At 48.9% G+C, this 25,161-nt stretch overlaps 2 protein-coding genes across 3 annotated transcripts in view; one reads left to right on the top strand and one right to left on the bottom strand.

Moving 5' to 3' along the window:
- The window catches only part of SLC7A3 (solute carrier family 7 member 3), a 34,191-nt gene extending 26,464 nt beyond the window's left edge, over positions 1 to 7,727 (top strand). The window contains exons 6-12 of the mRNA XM_063141717.1: positions 1,807 to 2,029; positions 2,869 to 3,008; positions 3,094 to 3,196; positions 3,862 to 4,073; positions 5,342 to 5,508; positions 6,977 to 7,085; positions 7,254 to 7,727. Coding sequence (XP_062997787.1) covers positions 1,807 to 2,029; positions 2,869 to 3,008; positions 3,094 to 3,196; positions 3,862 to 4,073; positions 5,342 to 5,508; positions 6,977 to 7,085; positions 7,254 to 7,384 — 1,085 coding nt within the window. The 3' untranslated portion in view covers positions 7,385 to 7,727. The remainder of the gene's footprint in view (positions 1 to 1,806; positions 2,030 to 2,868; positions 3,009 to 3,093; positions 3,197 to 3,861; positions 4,074 to 5,341; positions 5,509 to 6,976; positions 7,086 to 7,253) is intronic.
- Positions 7,728 to 23,121: 15,394 nt separating this feature from the next.
- SNX12 (sorting nexin 12) overlaps positions 23,122 to 25,161 on the bottom strand; it is a 7,846-nt gene continuing 5,806 nt past the window's right edge. The window contains exon 4 of one of the 2 annotated variants that reach the window (XM_063141624.1): positions 23,122 to 24,548. In XM_063141624.1, the coding sequence (XP_062997694.1) occupies positions 24,446 to 24,548 (103 nt within the window). In that variant the 3' untranslated portion in view covers positions 23,122 to 24,445. The remainder of the gene's footprint in view (positions 24,549 to 25,161) is intronic. The other variant, XM_063141623.1, reaches the window with a different exon arrangement.

Raw genomic sequence — 25,161 nt, forward strand, 5'->3', positions numbered from 1 at the left:
GACAAGAACCAATGGGCAGAAGTTGCAGGGAAGCAGATTTGGGCTAAACATTATAAAGCCCTCTACGGCTGGGGTCCAGGTTATCTGAAAGACCGTATTCTCCCTTATGAGCCTGCCCGTGCTTTGAGAACTTCTGGAGAAGCCCTTCTTTCAGTCCCACCCTCTTCACAGGCACGCTTGGTGGGAACATGGGAGAGGGCCTTCTCGGTGGCTGCTCCAGTGCTTTGGAACTCCCTTCCCGGGGAAGCTAGGCTGGCTCCCTCCTTGATGGGCTTTCGGAAGCAGGTTAAAACTTCTTTGTTCCAGCAGGCCTTTGGAGAATAATCTGGGCCTCCATCTATGTTAAGGACTTGTAAAGTTTATGTTATAATATTGTAATTTTTTTGTACATTTCTTTTCCTAGGTTTAAATATTTGTAAGGCCGCCTTGAGGCCCAGTATTGGGCAAAAGGCGGGATACTACTACTACTACTACTACTACTACTACTACTACTACTACTAATTGCACTGTTCAGCAGTGGAACAGACTTGCCTTAAGCAGGGACTGGATTGCCATCTGTCAGGGATCCCGTTGTTGCATCCTGCATTGCAGATACTGTATTGAGCAGTGAGTTGGTGACCTCCAAATTGGCTTCCTGTTTTGATTATTGTCAGGGAAGGGGAGACGTCACGTGGCAGATGAGGCTGTGAACTGCATGCGCCAACGCTGCTGCACAGGGGCCTTGCTAAGCCTCAGAGGAGGCTGGGTTGCTGTTCCAGATTGGTTGTGTTCCTAGCAGAAAGTTTCTGCGTATGGTTTGGGAAATGAGTAATTAGCAAAGCAAGCTCGGTGCCACGGTTCGCCGCTCCGTCTGGAAGCGCCGGAGGCCTGCTTCGCACGACGGAGATCTCGTACATAGGGATGATCTCTGCCGGAATGATAGTTCCACAATGCAAGGAACACCTGCACGGGGCACATGAAAAAGGAGTGTTGTGTTTTATTTATTTATTTATTATTTATTTATTTATTACATTTTTATACCGCCCAATAGCCGAAGCTCTCTGGGCGGTTCACAAAAATTAAAACCACAATAAAACAACCAACAGGTTAAAAGCACAATTACGAAATACAGTATAAAAAGCACAACCAGGATAAAACCATGCAGCAAAATTGATATAAGATTGTTTGCACTGGCAGCGAAAAAGATTAGGAAGAGAGAACTAGATAAAATTGCTATAAACTGCCAGGGAGACTCAAAGTGCTGAGCGAAATGAGAGCTTTAGTCACAGTAAATTTAAGCTTGTCTGTATGGCTCTCTTGGTTATTTTAAACTGTTGTGTACTTTTATAGTTGTATGCTTTTCTATGGATGTATTTGTCATGGCCTTTGGCTAGCACAATAAACTGATGATGATGATGATGATTAAAATACAGAGTTAAAACAGTAAAATTTAAATTTAAGTTAAAATTAAGTGTTAAAATACTGAGAGAATAAAAAGGTCTTCAGCTGGCGACGAAAGAAGTACAGCGTAGGCGCCAGGCGGACCTCTCTGGGGAGCTCATTCCACAACCGGGGTGCCACAGCGGAGAAGGCCCTCCTCCTAGTAGCCACCTGCCTCACTTCCTTTGGCAGGGGCTCACGGAGAAAGACCCCTGTAGATGATCTTAAGGTCCGGGCAAATGCTAGACAAATCAGGCTGGCTTGAAATGGGGCCGGGGGAGTGGGGAGGTTTCTTAAAGGGTTTGCCTTCCTTGGGTGTAGGAGGGGAGGGAGGTTTTGATCGGGATGACATCTGGGCCGTTCGGCACCCCTCTCCCCTTTCTCCAGGTGAGGAAGCGCGCAACCCTCAGCGCTCCATCCCCATTGGCATCATCGTCTCCCTCCTCATCTGCTTCGTGGCCTATTTTGGGGTTTCTGCTTCCTTGACCTTGATGGTGCCCTACTTCCTGGTGGATAAAGAGAGCCCGCTGCCCGACGCCTTCAAAGCTGTGGGGTGGGAGCCCGCCCGCTACGTGGTAGCCATTGGCTCGCTCTGTGCCCTCTCCACGAGGTAAGGGATGATGAATGGAAGCAGAGGTGATGTGGAGTTGCCTGCCGCCATTGGCCTGCCGCCACCATCCCCTTTCGTTATTTTCAGGATGTGCGGCTTGCCTTCAGTTGGCAAACGAAAGTAGACACAACGTTTTAAGATGCCAGGAAAACTCAAGAACGGCAATCCATAAAAACAACTCAAAACGGCAGATAAAAAAACCCTAAATCAAATTGGTATTAAAAAAAACACCCCAGCTGGAATTTGAAAAGGGAGGGAACGCGTCAGCTGATCATGCAGGGAAACAGGGTGCATAAAGGGAACCACTCCCTATTTCCCTGCAGAATCTGGCTCCCGAAAGCTGTTTGGTGAGCTTTCGGGAAGTATGAATGTTCGCCTGCCTCCCTGTTCCCCTAGCCCAACTGCTGGGGTTTCAGCAACTCCTTTGGTGGCATGGGAAGGATTCCTTCCCCCCCCTACGTTGCCCTAAAGCAGGGGTGGGCAACTTTAAGAGATCCAGAGGCCACCTCCAGACTCTCCTTAAGGTTGTACTCCTGCTGGATGCCACCACAAAGAAGGCCCTTTCCCCATTAGCCACCCACCTAATCTCGAAAAGTGGGGGCACCCAGAGGAGGGTCTCCGGACAAAAAACACAGCCCGTTTGAGAAAAGGCTGTCCCTCGGATACCGTAGTTGCAGCCTGTTTAGGGCTTTAAGGGCTAGAACTATCTTGAAGTGAGCGTGACAGTTTGCTGCTGGCTGAGGATAAACTCATGAATGCCTGGCCGTCGACGGCACCTTCCTGCGGAGGTTCTCCCACGCACCCCAGTGTTGACTTATGCCTCTTTCTGCCCCATGCAGCCTGCTTGGCTCCATGTTCCCAACGCCGCGAGTGATCTATGCCATGGCTGAAGATGGGCTGCTCTTCAGGTTCCTCTTCCGGGTGCACAGCCGGACCAAGACTCCCTTGGTGGCCACTGTTGTGTCGGGCATCATCGCCGGTACGATGTGTTAATAGGCGTCTTTCGCTTCTCCCCTCTTCCTCCAAGCTAAACCGGGGCTCATGTCCGTCCTATTCTGTTGCAGCCCTGATGGCTTTACTCTGCGAGCTGAAAGACCTGGTTAACCTCATGTCGATCGGGACTCTGCTGGCGTACTCCCTGGTCGCTGTTTGTGTGCTCATCCTCAGGTGGGTGCCTCTAGGAGTATTCTGCTCTCCATGGGACGTTCCCCAAGCCCCATCTACGAGCTTCATCCCATGTACCTGCTTCCCTCGGATTATCCCCGTAGCGCTAAGCTTTCGCCGTTATTGTTTTTGCTACCGGGCGACAGCGATCCTTTGCATACCAGGAAGTGACTTGAAGGGGGGAAATGTAAAAAAAAAATCATAAAAAATCAACGGATGACCCAATTCAATTCAAATTTGGTATGCTTAAAGCTCTCCCTAATATCTATTACTGTGCCAATTTTGGTGTCTTTATCTTTAAAGCTTATGCGGATGTAAGCATTTGTTTAAAATCCTGCTCCTGCGCCCCGGCGGCGGCTCAGAAGATACACTCAAAAAGCAGGGGCTAAATACGGCGAATCTTTTGGCTTCATAGCACAATTAAGGCAGGATGCCTGGGAGTACTTCCCAATCAAAGCAGATTATTTATAAGGTGGGAAACTTCTGAGTCCTTTGCATGCAATGCGCAGTGATTGCACAGTATAACGCTGGTGTGATAAAGCTATACGTATCGTATCGTCTTAGCCTATGAAGGTCTTCACTCCGTTTGGGCCGGTGGACCCTTCTTTGCAGAGGGGCTGGCAGCGAGTTGCAGTGCCCTGTTTTAGTTCTCCTGGCTTTGCTGATAGGTACCAGCCTGAGATGTTCGCCGCCTCCAAAGACCTGGAAATGCTTGAGATGAATGGAAGTGAAGAAGAGAAGGTGGTCATCAATCCCTCAATTGGCATTAGCCAGACTGTGCTGAAAGAGGAGTACAGCTGGAGGAGCCTTATCTGTCCTTCTGAGGACACTCCAACTCATCTCTCAGGGCGCATTGTCTACATCAGCAGCACACTTGTCTGTAAGTGCTGGTGGAGGTGGGGTAAAAATGGGAGGGGGGGTCATAGCTGACTGGGGAAGGGGAGTTTGAATGCATCTCAAGGGTGATCCAGCCTTCTGCAACCCGGTACCCTCCAGATGTATTGGATTAAGGATGTGTCCTGTCGTCCCTAGCTAGCACAACCATAGGCCACCCTGGCTGAGGATGTTGGAGACTGTAGTCCAACACATCTGGGGAGTGCGCGTTTGGAGAAGGCTGCCGCATGTGCTTCAAGTGGGAACAGGAAGACTCCCACAGCATGGATGTGGAGATGGACATCTGACAGTACTTGGATCAGCTAAGCCTATTGGGCTACTTCTACTCTCTCTTGGATGGAGCTGAACTTATTTTATTTATTACATTTATGGCCTGCCTTTTTTCCTCCGAGGAGGAAGGTTGAGCTGAGAGTCCGGGACTGGTCCAAAGTTGCCCAGTGAGCTTCCATGGCCGAGTGGGGACTAGAACTCAGATCTCCCGACTCCCAATCTAGCACTCTAGCCACTACGCCACACCGGCTCTTCCATTCCAGAGGCCAGGAGGAAAGAGGAGGGTAGCTCCACAACAGAGCTAAGATAGTGCATGCTTTGGTCTCTGGCTCTGAGATTTCCAGTTTCTACAAGTATAGCTTCCAAATCGCGTGAGGTACTGGTTCCCTTCTATTCGGCCCTGGTTAGGCCTCATCTTGAGTATTGCATCCAGTTCTGGGCGCCACACTTCAAGAAAGACGCAGACAAGCTGGAGCGTGTTCAGAGGAGGGCAACCAGGATGTTCTGGGGTCTGAAAACAAAGCCCTATGAAGAGAGACTGAAAGAACTGGGCATGTTTAGTCTGGAGAAGATAAGATTGAGGGGAGACATGGTAGCACTCTTCAAGTACTTGAAAGGTTGTCACACAGAGGAGGGCCAGGATCTCTTCTCGATCCTTCCAGAGTGCAGGACACAGAATAATAGGCTCAAGTTACAGAAAGCCAGATTCCGGCTGGACATCAGGAAAAACTTCCTGACTGTTAGAGCAGTACGACAACGGAACCCATAACCTAGGGAGGTTGTGGGCTCTCCCACACTAGAGGCAGCTGGACAACCATCTGTCAAAGATGCTTTAAGGTAGCTTCCTGCATTGAGCAGGGGGTTGGACTCAATGGCCTTATAGGCCCCTTCCAACTCTACTATTCTGTGATTCAGTTAGAAAATTCTCAGGTGGAAACCACCCGGCTTTATATAAAGTTGCTTTTGGGGCCTCCTGTCTTGCAGGTATAATGATCACAGCCCTGTGTGGAATCCTGGCATATGAGTGGGCATCCCTCTTGAACGGCAGCGTCGGTTGGATCATAGCCTGCGTGGTTTTCCTAGGTGTTTCGCTTGTTGGCACTATTGTCATCTGGAGGCAGCCAGAAAGTACGACACGTCTCACTTTCAAAGTAAGAATCCTGATCGAAGGGCTACTTTCCCTTGGGGGACCTTGAACAGCAGAGCCAGTTTGCCTCAATCTGGTGTCTCGGCAACAGTGAATCTTCCACTATTGCTCCCTAGTGGCTGGATCTTAACATGGAAAGAGAAGCCATTTTTTTTTGCTTTTTAAGAAGTGCTATATTTCCTTGCTAGCTTCCTCCTTCCTAGGATGGGTAGTCTCTCTCTCTGCCTCTACCCAGTTCAAGAGCAATGTGCCTTCCATATGCCAGCATGCCATAGAGGCTTGACCTCTTCTTGCTAGCCTCTGTGCCCAGTTCAAGGGATGGGGGCTTTTCGCTTGCACCTCTGTACAGCGCAAAGGCAGAAGGCGCGATGTTCCTGCCTGCAGAACAAGGCTAGGCGTTGCTGTTCCTTATCAAATGATTGGAGATGAAAGGCAATTTTGCAAGCAATTTTGTTTTGCCCACTTTGCGGTGTTGCAGTGGTGTGCTCATCCACTGCTAATTTAAAAGCATCCCCACCCTCAAGACAAAATTGTATAAAAATAGCAAGTCTACGCTGTCCTTCTGCACAAAGAGGGAAGCTGTCTGCCAGGCGAAGATTACTACAGGCCCAATGTACGAAGCTAGTGCAAAGATAACTACACCTTCTCCTGGACAGGGATAGCTTGGCCACGGTGATATAGGCATTGGTAACCTCAAGATTGGATTACTGCAACGTGCTCTTTGTAGGGCTGCCCTTGAAGCTGCTCCAGAAGCTGGAGCTAGTGCAGAACGCTGCAGCTCAGCTGTTGTCTGGAGCTGCCCCTTTCCAGCATGGAACTCCTCTGCTGAGGGAACTGCACTGGCTGCCTATTTGCTACCAGGCCAGGTTTAAGGTTTTTGTACTGGTGTACAAAGCCCTAAACAACTTGGGACCAGGATACCTGAGAGAGCGCCTTCTCCCCTACCAACCTGCCCGGTCACTGAGGTCATCTGAGGGCCTGCTCCTGGTGGTCCCACATAGATCCATCCTCCGTTTGGAGTCCACCAGGGGAAGAGCCTTCAGTGTGGTGGCCCCCCTCCTATGGAACTCCCTGCCTCTGGAGGTCAGGCAGGCGCCAACTTTGTACTCTTTTCGGCGCCTCATAAAAACATCATTATTCCAGGAAGCCTTTCCTTAATGTCCAGCCATGAGTCACTGTATTTGCTTCTTTTAAAATCTGTTTTAAGTGTATGTTTTTTCCGTCTGTGTTTTTTTCCCTTCATTTTATCTTGTACACCGCTCCTAAATTTTTCAATGGGGAGCAGTATATAAATATTGTCAATAAATAAAGAGATCACCTCCACACCTTTTTTTTTTAGAGCTGCTTCCCATTGCTCGGAAAGGCCCTCACTGGAGACGCAGTCTAGTTTTATCATCATAATGAAAACGTTGTGAGGAAACCGGTTTTGTTGAAATGCAGTGCGTTTTGCATCCTCTTTTTTTCTTTCCCAGGTGCCTGGCTTGCCATTGCTCCCTCTCTTTAGCATCTTAGTGAATATCTATCTGATGATGCAGCTGGACAAAGGGACTTGGGCCCGCTTTGCTGTCTGGATGGCCATAGGTAAGGGGCGTGAAACTCCGCTTGTGAAGCGTTGCCATATAGGGGTCAATGCCGGCAGAGGCAGCCCCCTCCCAAGTTGGGAATTCCATATCAGTGGGGTGTGTGTGTGTGTGTGCAGTGTGTGAGCAGGGAGGCTGTTTTGACCATGGGGCTGCATTTTCCTTTTAGGCTTTGCCATCTATTTCGGCTATGGGATCAGGCACAGTGAAGAAGGAAAGGTGGCACGGTCATCTCAGCCAGCAACAAGCAAACCTCTGCAGTGCCCTAGCTCTGACCCGAACCAAGACGTTGCTATCTGAGAGCAGGTGATCTTCTCCCTGCCCCCATCCACGCAGCACGGGTGCTCTTGGGTTCTTACCTGCCTCCTACCTTTCCCTGCAGCAAGGAAGTGAGGACACGATCCTGGGCGTGTGGTCTCTCTAGCATGCTGTCGTGAACTTGCGTCCATACAAGGGGGGTGAATAAAACTGTTGGGCAGGAGGTGGGGCAGATGCAAGGCCCAACTAGTTCCCCCTTGGCCTGTGGGGGGCGGGGAAGTCAACACCAGGCAGAGAAGCTGCTGCACACCCCGGCATCTGTATTTATTCTATCTGGCCTTGTTTGCTAGAGGTGGCCTTTCTCATGTAGCTGTATGCGAGTGACTCATAGAATAGTAGGGTTGGAAGGGGTCTCTAAGGCCATCGAGTCCAACCCCTTGCTCAATGCAGGAATCCACCCTAAAGCATACCTGGCAGCTGCCAGCTGCCTCTTGAATGCCTCTAGGGTGGAAGAGCCCACCACCTCCCTAGATAACTGGTTCCATTGTCGTACTGCTCTAACATTCAGGAAGTTTTTCCTGATGTCCATCCGGAATCTGGCTTCCTGTAACTGGAGCCCATTATTCCGTGTCCTGCACTCCAGTGTCAGATGTCTGGAGTCTAAAACTGGATCTCCATGCCTATAAGCTTTTTGCTTTCCTTTCACTGTTGTTTGTATAATGTTAGCAGAAATGTGAAATGTTTTGTATGACTTAAAACTCCAAAGGACCTTTTTAAAATAATATTTTTTTCCATATGTTTGACCTACTGCCATCATTTGATGAGTTCATTGAGGCACATCCCTTCAATAGCACTAGTTGGCTTGAGTATTTATGGAAGGATCAATTGGAGATTGTTCAAGCCCCACAAATGTCAACTCCCCTAACCAGGCTGTTCTTAGCTAGAGACCCGCCACCACCATTTGCTTTACCAGTGTACAGTCTTACATGCAGAGGTTTTAACACCTTCCTCCAGTTCATAACCTCAAGTTGTCCGTTGTAAAAGAAACAAGGGCGCTATCCATTCCTTACTGCTATAGTACCTTTCAGGGGCCGACGGCTTGTGGCTCTTCAGATATTTTGGCCTACCTAGAACTCCCATCGTCCCTCATCATTGCCTATGCTGGCTAAGGCGGATGGTAATTGTAGGCCAAAACAACTGGGGAGCCAGAAGTTGCCCGCTCCTGCTTTAAATGAGGACATACTTCATGGTGCTTAAAAAAAAAATGTCCCTGCAGGCTTTAGATCTAGTACACAATGGCCTGGCTGCTCTTCACGCTAAATAATCTATGTCAGATTTTTGCAACTTGAATAAATGGGAAATGTTTGCATAGTTCTACTTGTCATAAGGATAGGAAAGATGTATTATATGTAGCACTGAAGTCCCATGTGGTGCAGCCTGCTTTGCTCTCTCTGATTTCACCATGTATTCCCATACTCTTTAAAAACTGATGTTCAATCCTGAAGTCTAGATTCTCAGGATGTTGACCTCTGAACCCAGTACAAATGTCTGGATGGGTGGTGAGCCGCAGGAAAGCACATTTGTGAACAGAAGTCTGGGCCTGCACTAGTGCGGAGCTGTAGGTCAACTGGACATGTGCCCCATGCACAACCTGACTGCAGTATATTCCATTACAAGGTGACTTGTGTAGCCTCAGTATAGACCAAGCAATATTATTAAAAGCATGCGCCTTTTTATGGTTGTGCAACTGCAATTCAGCTTCCAAAGCATCGTAGTATTCTGGATGCCTTAACAAGTTGAGCAAGGGAAGATCTTGAGATCTTTTCAGAGCAGAGTCTTGGGGTCTGGCATAGAGTTGAAGGACACCCTGTTGTTGTAACCAGTTTGGATTTAAGTGCTCATTTCTATTACAGCTTTTTGATAGCTTTGGTTTGGGAAGTGGGGGGTGGCGGTGAGCTCCCAGTATTTGATAGGAGTTAGCTTTGGAAAGAACAAACAGGTGGGCCCCCTGCCCTGCTTCAGGAGCAAATAGCATAAATGTGAGCCCTTCACGGTTTGTTCAAGCAAAGCTTGCTCCCTGTGGGGTGATTCTGTCTTGATTGCTACCAGTAAATTGAAAGCGAGTTAGAAATTTCTGGCACGGATGAAAGGAGTCCAAGGCCCAACCTATTCCTAACAATAGTTACAACGAGGAGATTTTTCTTCATCATGGCCACACTTGACAGGAAGATGTGTCACACATTTGCAAAGGGATGTTGTTTCCACCCCACACAATGCCAATTCTCCTCTTCCCAAAATGTCCCCTTAAAAGCAGAAAACAAGACTCAATCACCATCTGCTGTAGGAAACTCAGGATCAAATAAGGTTTCTTTTTAAATATACCTTCTCTATGTATCCCTGCAGCCTACAGAGATCTTTTAAAGCTGTCTAGCCATTTGAAGATGCCTTTGTTCAGGGGTGCAGACACTATGGACCCCTCAGATGTTGGACTGCAACACACATCATCCATTGCCACTGGCTAGGCTGGTGGAGTCCAATATCTGGAGTGCCATAGTTTCTCCACCTCTGCCTTTGTTTGGTAATGACAGTGCAGTATAATATAGTGCTGAAGAATTACATGTAGAGTCAGATTAGCACACTAAGGGCTCATCTACACCAAGCAGGATATTCCACTTTGAAAGCAGTATGAAAGTGGTATATAAAAGGCAGGAGCCACACTACTGCTTTATAGAAGTATTGAAGTGCACTGCAGGATCTTCACTATTGCTTTATAGTGGTATTGAAGTGCACTGACAACTGGTGGGGCCCATGACACAACTACACCAAGCAGGATATAACACTATGAAAGTGTATATATGGTATATGTCAATGGGCCCCAACAGTTGTCAGTGCACTTCAGTACTGCTATAAAGCAGTAGTGTGGCTCCTGCCTTTTATATGCCGCTTTCATAGTGGAATATTTGCTTGGTGTAGATGAGTCCTAAGAAATTAGACTATGCTAGAACTAAATTTGGAGGCAACAATAATATGTCAGCATTGTCAACAGATCTGAGCAGGAGGAGGAGGTAAGTGACAAAACCAGGACTCAGGTGGATATATCCACCTCTTTCAAAAGTTGCAACTGCGGCGGCAACCACTGTTGTGAGATGGTCCCAGTAATGACACCTGATGAACTTCTGGACATAACGCTTTCCAGAATAGCAGGCCTTATCCTGCTGATTAGAAACACAGCTATCCAGGCTAATTCCAGAAAGCCAGTAGACTAAAAGTGGCATCCTTTGGTGTATTTAATTTAGTTACTTGGAACTGGAGTCAGAGGAGAAGGACAACACAGGCCCATACCAACAGTTGGCAAAAATCCAGAGGAGGATGAGATGGCTGCCAGATCTTTATCTGCTGTAAATCAGTTCTGACAGAACAGATTGCAAAATAAGCTAATAAAGAGCAACTGGCTCCAGACTGGGAAGGAGGAGTTTTTAAAGAGAAATAATACATCCCCAGTTGTAAATAAGATGCAGTAAACTCGATTTTTTACTTTAGCGACTCCCTGGGATTTTTTCTCTCCCCCCAACTCTTTAAGTATTCTGAGTTCTGTGAAGACCAAATGATGGGTGATTTGCATATTGAAAAGGAATTTAGTTTACAATATTAGGCAGACACCCGCACTTCTTTCAGAACTTGGCAACTATGGAGGCAACTCTCCCAAGATATGTGGCAACTCGGTTCCTCTTGCCCCTTGGAAACAAAGCCAGCTGCTTTGCTGTTATTTTGACTAGGAAAATAATCCTGGGAGTTCCAGAGATAGCTCACCAATGACTTCTCTGCCGTTCACATACACACATGCACACTTGGGCCAAACAAGCAGGTCTACAGTAAGTTTCAAGTCAGAGGAATGAGTGAGTTCCCAGGTAGGAGACAGTGGAAGTAGCTCAATATCTATACATAAACTTGACATTTCCTTCTTGTGATGGAGGAGGAAAACCTGTGGATTATTTCTTGGAAGTAACTACTTTTAACCCAGTAACTGCTGCTGTAGTTTAAGGCGGTTAAGTACCCATGGCACCGAGGCGTCCCACAGGCTTACTGTTTTAGCAGATCCTTGCTGTTTTCGCTTTGAATGCCTACATGTGAATAAGGGTTATGTAACTTGATTGTGACAAGTGACATCTTACTACAGTTGTTGGACCAAATAAAATATTGCCACACCATCACATGCTTTGTGGTTTGTTGGACACAGCTATTGATCTCCTGTGCCAAGTTCAGTGGTGGTATGAGCAGCTATGAACAAAAGCAGTTCTTAATATGTACCATCAACCCCTATGTACATTCAGAAACACAACTTTCTCCAGTACTGCAGTGGGCACATGGTAGTCTAGTCGTAGAATCATAGAATAGTAGAGTTGGAAGGGGCCTACAAGGCCATCGATTTCAAGCCCCTGCTCAATGCAGGAATCCACCTTAAAGCATCCCTGACAGATGGCTGTCAAGCTGCCTCTTGAAGGCCTCAAGTGTGGCAAAAATCCACCTCCCTAGGTCATTGGTTCCATTGTCATACTGCTCCAACAGGAAGCTTTTCCTGATGTCCAGCTGGAATCTGGCTTCCTGTAACTTGAGCCCATTATTCCTTGTCCTGCACTCTGGGATGATCGAGAAGAGATCCTGGCCCTCCTCTGTGTGACAACCTTTCAAGCATTTGAGGAGTGCAATTATGTCTCCCCTCAGTCTTCTCTTAGAAAGGGGGGCAGGGGGCTGCCAAAGCAAAGCTGTTACATCATTTGACTCCACTAGAAATAGGAGAGTTTGAGTTTGGTAGGACATGTGGAGACAGCTAACACTTCCTGCAGTTTAGAATTCATAGTCTAGACTCAGCTAAGCACACATCAGGAAAAGCCCAATTCTGCGCATAAGAAGGATGCCAGAAACTTGAACAAAAGATGTATTTGAGCAGAGGCAGATGGGGTAGAGACTAGAGTCTCCCCCCGAGAACACGGCGCCCCCCCCCCCCCCCAACAGCACACAAAACCAAAAAGGAAGAGATGAATGAAGTAGTAATCAGGAGAGAAAGTGTTCTTAAAGTGCTAGAGTGATCTTTTCAAGCCCAGAACCAAGTTCCTTCTTCAGGGGCAATTTAAGAATGCATAAAAATACACAAACATCTGTTGCCACTTAAAACTTTTTTTTTTGCAAGAACAAATATGGAATCTTTATCTCCTAAAAAGCCTTTGTATAAATAAAATACTGTTTGTTATATACAAAAGCAATCATGTAAGAACTAAGCCCAATTCAAACTCCTAGAAACTACATACCCAAAAGTTATAGAGGAAAAAACAGTGATTGACAAGCTCTTTTTACCAGCAGCTGGCAAAAGTGAGCTCTTTTGACTCTCGGTTCTGAGAGAAAAGTATTTCCTTTGAATGTCCTGTATTTACAAATTCAAGGGCTTCTGCCTTAGAATAGGCTTGGCATATAGCAAATACCCAAGGGAAATTCTGGCAGCTCTAGAGGTTTCCCCACCATACAGTAGGTCAGAGGGCTGAAGTATTCTGTTCACCTGACCTCTTAAGAGCACTAGGGTATCACTGCCATAATCAGCACAAACCCTTCGCTGTTCTTATGGCTCTTTGCCCACTGAGTATAAAATGTCAGCTGGGAAAAGGGCACTGAATACTACAGATACTAGCTCTCCAACACCCACTACACTGCTGTGAAGGCTGTGAATGGGCCCAGATTCCCTAGGGATCTTGGCCATGTGTCAGTGACCTTCAGGATAAGGAAAATATCACATTATCAAAATACAACATACAGCTGTATATCAGTTTTAACTCTACCCTCTTCTTTCCCCATCCCTCCCAGCTCAGAGTCGCAAAAACATAATGAAGATGTAATGGAGGCGCCTTAAACTGAGTAAAAGGTTGGGAAAGGTGGTAAGAGAACTGCCCTACCTGTGGGAAAAGCCACCTACCTGCCACCCAACAGCATCGGCTTGCTTCAGAGGCGTGGCCCAGACTGCAACTTAAGAACCAGAAGGCCAAGCCAACGGTTTGGGGCCTGTTGTAGTAGAAAGTCTTAACTTTGGGCTAAAAAGTTAAGTCAGGTTTCAGGCCTGGGCACAGAAACCGACTCGGTCGCCCTGTATGATGACAAAGACAGGGAGTGTGACTCTGTTGATTCTCCTTGATCTCTCAGCGGCTTTCAATACCATTGACCATGGTATCCTTCTGGAACGTCTGGCTGAGTTGGGAGTGGGAGGCACTGCATTGCAGTGGTTCCGCTCCTACTTGGCAGGTCGGCTCCAGAAAGTGGTGCTTGGGGAACATTGCTCGGCCCCGTGGACTCTCCAGTATGGGGTTCCGCAGGGGTCAGTCTTGACCCCCATGCTGTTTAACATGTACATGAAACCGTTGGGTGTGGTCATCCAGAGTTTTGGAGTGCGTTGTCATCAGTATGCGGATGACATGCAGCTCTACTTCTCCTTTTCATCTTTATCAGGTGAGGCTGTGGATGTGCTGAACCAGTGCCTGGCCACAATAATGGACTGGATAATAAACTTAAACTCAATCCAGACAAGACTGAGATGCTACTGATGGGTGGTTTTTCTGACTGGATGGGGGGGTGTTCAACCGGTTCTGGATGGAGTTGCACACACACCCCTGAAGGAGCAGGTTCGTAGCTTGGGGGTTCTCCTAGAACCATCTCTGTCACTTGAGGCTCAGGTGGCACAGAGTGCTTTCGACCAACTCCGGTTGGTGGCCCAGCTATGCCCCTATCTGGACAGGGATAACCTAGCTTCAGTTGTCCATACTCTGGTAACCTCCAAATTAGATTACTGCAATGCCTTCTACATGGGGCAGCCTTTGAAGACGGTTCAGAAGCTGCAGCTTGTGCAGAATGCAGCGGCCAGATTGATAGCTGGAACAGGGAGGTTTGAACATATAACACCGATTCTGGCCCACTTGCATTGGCTGCCTATACATTTCCAAGCCCAATTCAAGGTGCTGGTTTTAGCCTATAAAGCCCTACATGGCTTGGGATCGCAGTACCTGATGGAACGCCTCTCCCGACATGAACCGCCCCGTACACTGCGCTCAACATCGAATGTCCTCCTCCTAGTGCCTACTCCAAGGGAAGCTCGGAGGATGGCAACAAGGGAGAGGGCCTTTTCAGTGGTGGCCCCCCAACTGTGGAATTATCTCCCTGATGAGGCTCGCCTGGCGCCAACGCTGCTATTTTTCAGGCGCCAGGTCAAGACTCTTCTCTTCTCCCAGGCATTTAACAACGCTAAATTTTATAAAAGCATTCTGCACTGTGATTGTTTTCTGTGGGCCCAGAACTTTAGTTGTCAGAACTATTTTACCCTTATCTGCTCTGAAACTGTATAAATCGCAATACTATAATTCTAACTAAGAAATAAAATAAAATATGGGTACATATGGTAGTTAAGACTAAAATAGTAACCCCAACAGGTGAGGCTAGTTTGGCAGCTCCTTCCTACAGCCTCTTCCCCCATATCTAGTTACAATTTAAAAACCATGCAGAGGGCAAAAGGAGGCACAACAAACAGATGCAACCCATTTATGTGGATTGCTTCATTTTATGTGGAATTGGGTTGACTGCTCAAGACCAACCTTAGGAGTCGGGGTTGTGAAAGACTCACTATGCACTCACAATGGCCAACAAAGGGCAGTAAGTCTGGCCTCCCACCCAAGGCATGCTGGGAGTTGTAGGCATAAGGCATAAGCCTTGGTGTTTATTAAACTCTTTAAAAATACTTGAATCCCCAAATTCTGCGGGTTTAGGTTTTTCTGGTATATTGTAGTCATACTTCTCACTGTGCCAAATTTCAAGTTTCTAACTCATCTGGAAGTGGATAAACATTTCCGGACATACATGATACACACATACTTTCGGCTTTATAGGTAGAGATTTATTTGATCTAAGCTCTATAAAAAAGGCTGTCATCCATATTCTATTTATGCCGATACTTGTCCAACATGATCTTCAGCTGTTTATTTTCTTCAAGCAATCGTTGATTTTCTTCAAGTAGCCGTGGACACTGGAGTTGAAGTACAAGGCTGTATTAGCTTCAGATAGTGTGAGTAACTACTAAATTAAATGGCTACCTTTCTGAGTAATATGGGCTTCAGGGCTGCATCACCACTGAAGAAACCAGCAGAAGGACCGAGGGGACAGGAGCAGGCAGAAGTAACATCGGGGCCTGCTCCTGCTGGACTCTTCCCCCCCCCCCAGGGCAAACTGCCATCTTGGCCCTGTGGGGAAGAAGAAGGACCGAGGGGACAGGAGCAGGCAGAAGTAACATCGGGGCCTGCTCCTGCTGGACTCTTCCCCCCCCCCCCCCCCGCACAGGGCAAACTGCCATCTTGGCCCTGTGGGGAAAAAGAAGGACCGAGGGGACAGGAGCAGGCAGAAGTAACATCGGGGCCTGCTCCTGCTGGACTCTCTCTCTCTCTCTCTCTCTTTCTTTCTCTCTCCTTCTCTTTCTTTCTCTCTCCTCCCTCCCTCCCTCCTTGACTCCTTTTCCTTGTGTGTCATGTCTTTATTAGATTGTAAGCCTGAGGGCAGGGACTGTCTTTTTTGCTAAGTGTAAGCCGCTCTGAGAGCCTTTTTTGGCTGAGGAGCGGGGTATAAGTATGATAAATAAATAAATAATAAATAAAAGAGTTTGTGCTGTCACCACACAGACAGTACACTCCATTTCATAACATTGGAGGCGACAGCCTGTTTGATTATCCCACCCATAAGATGTGTTTCCGGCTGGGCCTCATATACCAGTATACTGCTGCCTTGCTGACTGCATTCACAGAGCTCTTCTAACTATGCATAAACCTGATGAATTTTCTCAACAGATACACAGCAAAGCAGGTGTCACACCCCAGTACAGGCAGCAGAATTGGTCATGGAGTTGGAAAGGTCCTTGGAGGTCATCTACTCCAATCTCTGCTCAATGCAGTACCTGCAATGCAGGATGCAGCCACAATATTCCTGACAGATGGAAGGCACCACCCCTGCTTAATTAACTCCCATGAAGAAGATCCCAACACCTGACAAGGCAGTCTGTCCCAGTGTCAAACAGCTCTCATTGTTAGGACATTTCCCCTAAAGTTTAATCAGACTCTGCCTCCCTGAAACTTCTCTGCCTCTTGGTTCTAGTCCTGCCCTCTGGAGCATGAGAGAACAAGTCTGCTCTCTCTTCTGCATGACAGCCTTTTAGATGTTGGAAGACTGTTATTATGTCTCACCTCAATTTTCTCTTCTCCAGGCTAAACAAACCCAGCCCTCCCAACCATTCCCCAGGGGCTTTGTTTCCACAACCCTCACCATTCGGGTGACTTTTGCCTGGACACACACCAGTTTGTCAGTGACCTCCTTAAGATGTGGCACCCCAAACTGGACAGTACTTCAAATGTGGCGTGAGCAGCACAGAATAGATTACTTCCTGTGATCGGGACCCTATGGTTCTTCTAATGCAACCTAAGATTGCATTCATTTTTTGTTTAGCATGCACTGCTGCCAAGCTAGATTTATCCAATCCTATACTTGTGCTTCTCATTTTTTGGGTGTGTGTGTGTGTGTGTGTATCTAAATGTAAGACTTTATATTGAATGTATTTTATTTTAGCCCAAGGTCACACCCTGTCAAGATCCTTCTTATATTGATTGTCTTCTATTCCAGCCAATCACCTGCACGTCTGATAAGCATCACCTTTACAGTTTCAACCAAGTCATTAGTCCCATGGTCCGTCCTCCCACGTGATCTTACCTCTAAGCAAGATGCAGCAGACCCAGTGCCTGAAGTAGCCCTACAGATTTGTCCAGCTGCTGGCAAAACTTCACTTGTGGGCTTCTCAGTCTGACCTGAATGCAAGACAAGCAATTCCCACATGATTCTAGTTCCCACATGAACTGGAGCCCCACAGCCTGACTTCAAGCTCCTCCTCAGCTGGACTATGCTTGATACCACTTTCCCACCATCATACTTTTCCCTTCCTCGTCATGCAGCACCAGGATACTTTCTACAGTAGAGGATTGCTTGTGCAGAGCGTGGGTTGCTGCCTCCCTCTGCTGGTAACAAGGCGCCTCAGCACCAGAAAACAGACTTCTGGTTGATTTGAGGTGGCCACTCCTACCTAACCCGGCATTTGTAGTTTCACTGTACTGGCCAAAACCGTTTCTCCTCCAAATTCATTTTACCCGCAGCTTCAGCCTGGCACCTAGCTCATGCCTCTGTGGAGGGAGAGCTAGGACTCACTGCCATGGTCAAGACGGGAATCAGTCTAGATTTACCTTTGCCTTGGTAGACCCGTTTTAAAAAGGGATGCTTCTGGGTGGACACAGGGTCAGATGGTTTCTCCTGGGGACGCTTTTGAGCTCTTGCCTTGGCTATCTTGTTGTCTCCAGCTGCTGAAACATAATCCAAAAAGAGCAAAGACTTGTGCCTTAAGGTTGCACTGACTGGATTTCTATCCAGATCACAGCCTGAAAAAAGCTCAGTGCTCTGAACCCAACATGTAATGAGTACATGTTGATTCCCACCCTAATTCTGCCATGAATCATAATACCTGCCAGAGGCAGCTGTGAATGCTGTCACAGTCTCCTAAAAATACTTCAGGAGCCCACCCAGGTCTCTTCCAACCCTATATTAGCTTTGAATGTGCCCTCTCTTTCCCCCGCCCCTTTCCTATACCCATCCTGACTAACAAACAAGGTTTGTCACCTGCTTTAAAATTGGCTTCTAAATTTAAAGTGTTCATGCACAGCCTAAGTTGGTGAGGAGCAGCCCTTGGAGAAAAACGGCAAGAGCACCCAGACATTTGTAGTCCAGAGGTTATGCAGTTCAATTTACTATTGTCCCAAGCAGCTCAGCACCCCCCCCCCCAAAGCCCACACTCACTCACCCACAACGCAAGCCAGTGTGTTATAGTGGTTAGAGTATTGGGGGATCCAGGTTCTAGTCCCCACATGGCCATGGAAACTCACTGGGTGACTTTGGGCCAATCACAAACTCTCAGCCCAACCTACCTCCAGCTATAGATCCTCTGGTGAGTTTGGAAGGGGGTTGAACAGACAAGGGAAGTGTCTTAAAGCAGGGCAGCTTTGTCAGAGTTTTCTTCATTTCAACAGGCAGTTGTTTCTACAAGACATACAACCTAAATATTAGCTGAGCCTTAGATGCCAAGGACTATGTTAGTCCTTGCTATTGCCTGAGTTACAATATGGTGGCCCAGCCTATAAGTTAGTAGGCTGTTGCTCTCTCCAGAATGCCAGTGAGAGACATGAGCCAGACAGAGAAATGGAGCACCAGCCACTGAGTTGGGTTGTTGAAGCACCCCCATTCTCCTGGCGCATTTTTATTATTATTATTGTTTAACAGCCTTGGCACCTGTTCAGTGGTGGATGTATTGAACAAACAAACTAAGATTGCCAAAGATGTGCTGCAGCCTCGCACAGGCGGTCCTCACCCTCACGACCGCCCCCCGCCCATCATTGCATCTACCTTCAGGGCCGGTGCCAGACTATTTTGCACCCTAGGCAAGGCAAGCTACTTGCACCCTCCCCACCAAAAAAATTCCAACTCCCATTCAGCTGTTCAAGAAGAGCTTCTGAACTATTATTTCCTTTTATTACTGTATTTCTTCGATTGTAAGACGCCATCGATTGTAAGACGCACACTAATTTCAGTACCACCAACAGGGGAAAAAAACCCCTAAGACACACCCGCGGTTCTAAGACACACCCCGTTTTTAGAGATGTTTATATGGGGGGGGGGAAGCGTGTCTTAGAATCGAAGAAATATGGTATGTTTTTTCTTAAAACAGCTAATTTGTATAAAACTGTGACCCTTAAAGGGCAGTACTGTGCCTCTCTGAAGTCTGTGCCCTAGGCGGCTGCCTAGTTGGCGTCATGGTAACTAGAGGCCACCAGTGAGGGAGGAAGCAGCAGCCAGGCCCCTCTCCACCGTGCCTGGGTCCAGCTCCAGCTGAGAGCCCCCTCCCTCCTGCTACCAACTGTCTCTGGAGAGGCCACCAGTGAGGGAGGAAGCAGCAGCCAGGCACCTCTCCACCGTGCCTGGGTCCAGCTCCAGCTGAGAGCCCCCTCCCTCCTGCTACCAACTGTCTCTGCAGAGGCCACCAGTGAGGGAGGAAGCAGCAGCCAGGCACCTCTCCACCGTGCCTGGGTCCAGCTCCAGCTGAGAGCCCCCTCCCTCCTGCTACCAACTGTCTCTGGAGAGGCCACCAGTGAGGGAGGAAGCAGCAGCCAGGCACCTCTCCACCGTGCCTGGGTCCAGCTCCAGCTGAGAGCCCCCTCCCTCCTGCTGTCCCCTGTAACTGCTGAACTTTCCAACTAAGATTGTAGTGCCTGAATTTGCTTTCCTTTCCCCCCTCCTCCTCCTCCCTCCCAATCCCCTTTCCTTTTGTGTCATGTCTTTTAGATTGTAAGCCTGTGGGCAGGGACTGTCAAGAAATAGTTTTGTAAGCCGCTGTGAGAGCCTTTTTTGGCTGAATGGCGGCATAAAAATCCTTGAATAAATAAATAAATAAATAAATAAATAAATAAAAATGGTAGCGCCGGCCCTGTCTACCTTGGCCAGAGTCTGACTTTGCCCATTGCATCCTGCGCTGGTTCCTGGCACCACTGAGCTCTGTAGACAGGCGCTGCGGAGCTCAGCGCCCGCCCCACGCGGGATGGGCAGGGCTGCGGCCGCCCCCCTGAGTCTCGTTCCAGCAGGGGCAACTCCCGGGCCGGCTTCAGGGGCAAGGCCTTTCTTCCGGGTGGGGAGCGCGCTCCTCTTGGCGGTGGCGGTGGAAACCAGCTTCTTGCGCAGCACAGAGGCGCCCTGAGCGGGCCCTCTCGAGGTCCTCCTGCCGGAGCCCAGCTTCGGCGGGCCCGCCTGCTCCCCGGGCGCGCTGCGGGGTGTTGAGCCCCGCGCGGGCTGCGCAAGCCGCTGGGCGCCCGTCAAGAGCGGCGTGGAGGTGACCAAGGGCCCCGGCCCGTCCTCGCCAGCGGCGGCCGGCAGCTCCCACTCGTAGGTGCGGCGACGGGCCGCGCTGTCGTCGCGGCCGTTGTCCTCGGTGGCGAGGGAGAAACGGGCGCCAGCCGTGGAGGCGAGGGAGGCCGTCGAGAGCCGCGAGCTCTCCTCGCACAGGTAGGTGGCGCAGCTGCCGGCCAAGGAGGCAGGCCCGGCGGAGGCCTCGTCGTGGCACTCGTAGGTGCGGTTGCCGGGCGGCTGCGGGAGCTCGCTCGACGGAGGCCAGGCGTCCTGCGCGGGCGTCCGGCGGGCCTCGCTGAAGAACGAACAGGAAGGCCCCAGCGGCGTCAGCGTCTCGGCCTCGATAGTCGAGGCGCAGCGCAGCCGAGAAGCAGGAGGCGGCTCCGGCCACCCCGAGTCCTCGAGGGCCGCCTGCAGCTGCAGCGCGATGGCCTCGCAGTCCTGGGCGAAGGCGCTGCGGTAGAGGACGCTCAGCGAGGCGGGCTGGGACGGCGGCGGCCCTTCGTCCGGCGCGGGGCTGCCGAGGCTCCCCTGAGGAACCGGCGGCGGCGACAGAGACTCCTCGCTGAGGCGCTGCATCGCTCAACTGCCACGGCGGCCATTTCACCTCAGACTTGCTTTTATATTCCGCGCGTCCTGCTCATTGGCTGAGGATCCACCTACCGTAGACAGGCGCGCGCGTCACAGCCTTCGCCCCCCCCATCCCTCCTGCGGAGTCACCCAATCAGCACCGCGGAGCTGTTCAGGAAGGCTGAGATCATGTGGTGAGAGTTGGCCAATGAGAGGAGAAAGTGCCCTCGTCCACTGGGACTAGCGGCTGGAATTTCTTGCGGTGGAAGCGGCGGGGTGGGCGGGACCAACTGCCAGAGAACCGAGATTTGAGTTCTGAGGGGGTCGAGCGGACTGCACCACTACGGACTGTGGGGGTGGAGTGTACCACTCTCTGACGGTTCGCTTACATAAGGCACTCACGCAGGTCAAAAAAAGAAAGAAGGGGGGGGGGGAACCCCAGCAAAGGCTTAACCCAGTTCTTTACCTGCTGCTCCGGCTATCTATTTGCAGGGTTGGTTTACTGTTTCAATGTGGCGACCCCTTTAAAAAATGGTCTCCCCCGCCCCCATCCAGGAACTGAAGCGGAACAGGAAAAGTAACTGGGGAGCTGAGCAAGGCCTAGAAGAGCCCTAATGGGGATGAATGGTTGAGTGTTAGACTCCCGACACCCCCAGCCACAGCATGGCCAATCAAGGATGATGGGGGTTGAGGTCCCATAAGCCACCTCTGGGCTAGAAGGTCAACCATAGAACTGCCCAGCCAGGTTCAAATTCCCACTCAGTCATGAAGCTCCCAGGGTGATCTTGAGCCTGTTACCTCTCAGCCCAGCCAACCTCGCAGGACTGTTGTGAGGTTAAGACGGAGGGTGTGTGCGTGTGGGGTGGGTGGGAGACCCACAAGCTTTGGGGATCTACAGACAAAGGCTTAGTTCAGATTTGTTGGCTTGGGTTATTTATTTATTTATTGCATTTATATACCGCCCCATATCCGAAGCTCTCTGGACGGTTTACAAAATTAAGGTTTGTTTTATACTGATGTTCCTAGCCCATTTCATGGTTTGTGTTGAACTGTTTTATTGACCGTAGCCTGCTCTGAGATCTATCAGTACAGGGTGGGTTAGATATGTATCGCATTGGAAGATGAGCAGGTATATGAACAACTATTGTAGTAGATTACATTATTGGTATTCAAAAACCAGGCAGAAGGAACAGCAGCGCATTGCTGAGAGGGGCTCTGGCCTATATAGAAGTTGTATCTCCTACCAGAGTTTCCCCGTCCCTAGGACTTCAACTTAAGGTCACAAGCAGAGCACACAGCAGCTTTGCCAAGCACATGCCCTTCAGAAGATGGTCAAGCTCTCCAGCCCTAAGCAGGCTTGCGAAAGTAAGGCAAAGCATCCTCTGGTCTCTGTCACCAGAATAACCACAACTGGGAGGGTGCATTCCCTTTCTTCCAGGAAGAATACTGTGGCAAAGAGAAGACCAGATCTGACTGAGCTGTCAGCTAGAGAAGGAGCAGCTACAGGAAGCTTGCTTCTCTCGTTCCTATCAGAAAGAACTCTGCTCCAACTGCCCGTTGACCTGGGACTGCAGAAGCAAAAAGGGAAATGTTATCGGCAGGGTGTTGTAATCCAACCTCAAACATCATCCAAATGACAGGTTTGACATAGAAATTTCACCCAAACATAATTAGAACAGCCTATGACTGACAGGACACAGACATTTTGGCTTCACAGTGGTTTAATATGAACAAGTCTTGGACATTACATTAGACAGTCAACTGAAGACATAGTTTGCTGAATTATAAGCCCCACATCAGAATATATATATATATATATATATATATATATATATATATACACACACACAGCAGCAAGAGCCGTTTGATCTTCAGACTTGTGCACCAAATGAAGGAAGGAGTTTTAAAAACCCATAGCAAATGTAGATTCGCCAGGCAGCAACAGCTGCTTCAAACAGGAATGTTAGCACTTCTCCAGCAGCCAATGAGAACGGGCTGTGCAGAGGCAGCTCCTTCAGAATCATTGCTTTGGCAGCCCAGGAGAGAAAGTTTTTGCTATCCTGTCACCCCACAGATGGGTGGTGTATATCTAGTACTTTCCCCCACCCCTGGCATATGCAGGATTTTATATACATGCTCTTTCTTCCCTCCATGACATACTTTACCACCCACCCCAAGTAGTGGAAAGTGCATTAAGAGGCAACTTTAATTACAGTCACTTTATTCCTTGGGTTGCGTCTCCCCACTCCCATATACATACTGCAGGGCAGTTTGTTCAAATGCACTGAAGAGGCCACCTAGATGGCATGAAAACACCCACAGCCATCTACAAGACCTCCCAACAGATTAAATATTACACAAATAGTAGAGAACTTTGCACTGTAACTCCAGATGGATGCAGACACGAGGCCAGAAGGCATCCATTAGTCACAGAAGCGGCATGCTGTGTGGCCCTTAGCTTAGGCAACTTATTGTGAAGAACAGGATTTCTGTTTTTCCTAGTTGCCCCCTAGAAATATCAGCCATGAAGCTTGTGCCTGTGGCCTCCCTTGCCAGGCTGGTGTTCATAGGAATCAAGTCACTGGGGAAGGCACATGGGCCTTGTTGCTGGGGGTGGGGGGTTCTGCTCGGTGGTCCTTGAGCAGAATGAGATAGCAAAGCCGCCTTCTGGCCCCACTATCAGACTTTGCAGAGGCAGCCAGTGCTCCAAGGCCATTAATCAGGAGAACATGTCTTGCAGCTGATGGCATGGAAGGGACCCCTATACCGTCAGGTATTAGGACTAATAGTTTGGAGAGCCTTCCTGCTACTGGAAGCAGCGGCTCTCAAAGGTGCCTCATGCCTGGAGTAGGCAGTCTGATTTGCCCCCAACTTTTCAAAGACTGAAAAGATTCTCGGGGTAGGATTAGCAGCTAAAATCTCAAAAGATTCCAGTGGAGGGAGAGGGTCTGGGTTTATGCACTACGGCCTCTTGTATGAACTCCCTCAGAAGGGCCTTACTATTAAATAAAGGGAGTTTGCAAGCCATTTCTGCTCTAGAGTATCTTCCAGCAGGGAAGGGAGACACTTGCTACTTTCCAGTCGCAGCTTTGATCATTCTGGGGTGAAGGGCACAAATGCTAACAAAAAGTACATCTCCACAACAGCTGAGGAAGGCGCCTCAGGACCAGGTTCTCTGTAGGTACACCTGTATAGGCTTTGAGAGTTCCCCACATCCTTGCACGGGGAGAGAGAGAGAGAGAGAGGGAGGTATTTGTGATGCACGCTACAATCCTTACGCTAGTTCCCATCAAGTCTTATGCATCCACCAATAGGTGGAGCTCTTCACAGGTTCTCACCTTTTCTGCAGAGACCAAAGACCAACAGAACTCAACACTGCTGCCTGACAAGGGGAAGGGAGGGGACGGCATGGCAGGCCACAATGGACAAGTGGGGGAAGTTCAGAGAGAAAAAGCTGGTTCAGAAGAGACAGTGTAAAAATAAATGTCATTTTTGCAAGGGAGAGAAAATGGAGGATGCCAGACTCTCCTACTGGCGGACTTTCCCTGGGACATAATTCCTATCGATGGTCTCCTCTTGCAGGAACATGTGTAAGCAGCGCTCATTCTGTGCCAGCGGGTGTCCAGCGATTCTGCCAGGAATAAAAAGTGTTAGGGTTAGGTGAGCAAATGGTTACCAACTGACTGATTCTGTACAAGGGAGAGGAAGCTCGCGGTCTATGTGAAATGGCAACAAACACCAGCATCTAAGGAACCTATTCCCAGGACATTCATGGCAGGAGACAAATTCTGGCTGGCCTTAACTGTCATTGGTTATTTGTTTCTCCAGGGAGCCAGCATGCATAGGATTTGTGGAAGGGATAGGGACTCCTCCTAGACACCTAGGTGTCCTCCTAGACAACTAGAGGCACCTGGATGGCTTCACTACATGACACAGAGCATGAACTCAGAGGTGTATGTGATCTCTGAATTTGTGCTGTGTGTTGGAGGTTCCAAATGCCTCCCGTGGGCTTTGAGACAGAAATGAGGCAAGCGACAACTTCCAGGGTCTGTTTTTGCAGTGTGGCTTCCATGAAACTGAATGTGTGGGCCCTTAGACATAACTATACCACAGACATATCCGTTTTATACCAGTATGGCTATTATGGTTCTCTTTGTGAATGAGGTCAGGTAGACTGCACTGAACAGGGAGGGACGCAGTATGGGTTAAGTAGTCGGCGGAGAGAAACCGTTTTAGAATGACAC

Source organism: Elgaria multicarinata, chromosome 15 (assembly GCF_023053635.1).
Source record: "Elgaria multicarinata webbii isolate HBS135686 ecotype San Diego chromosome 15, rElgMul1.1.pri, whole genome shotgun sequence".
Taxonomy (NCBI): domain Eukaryota; kingdom Metazoa; phylum Chordata; class Lepidosauria; order Squamata; family Anguidae; genus Elgaria; species Elgaria multicarinata.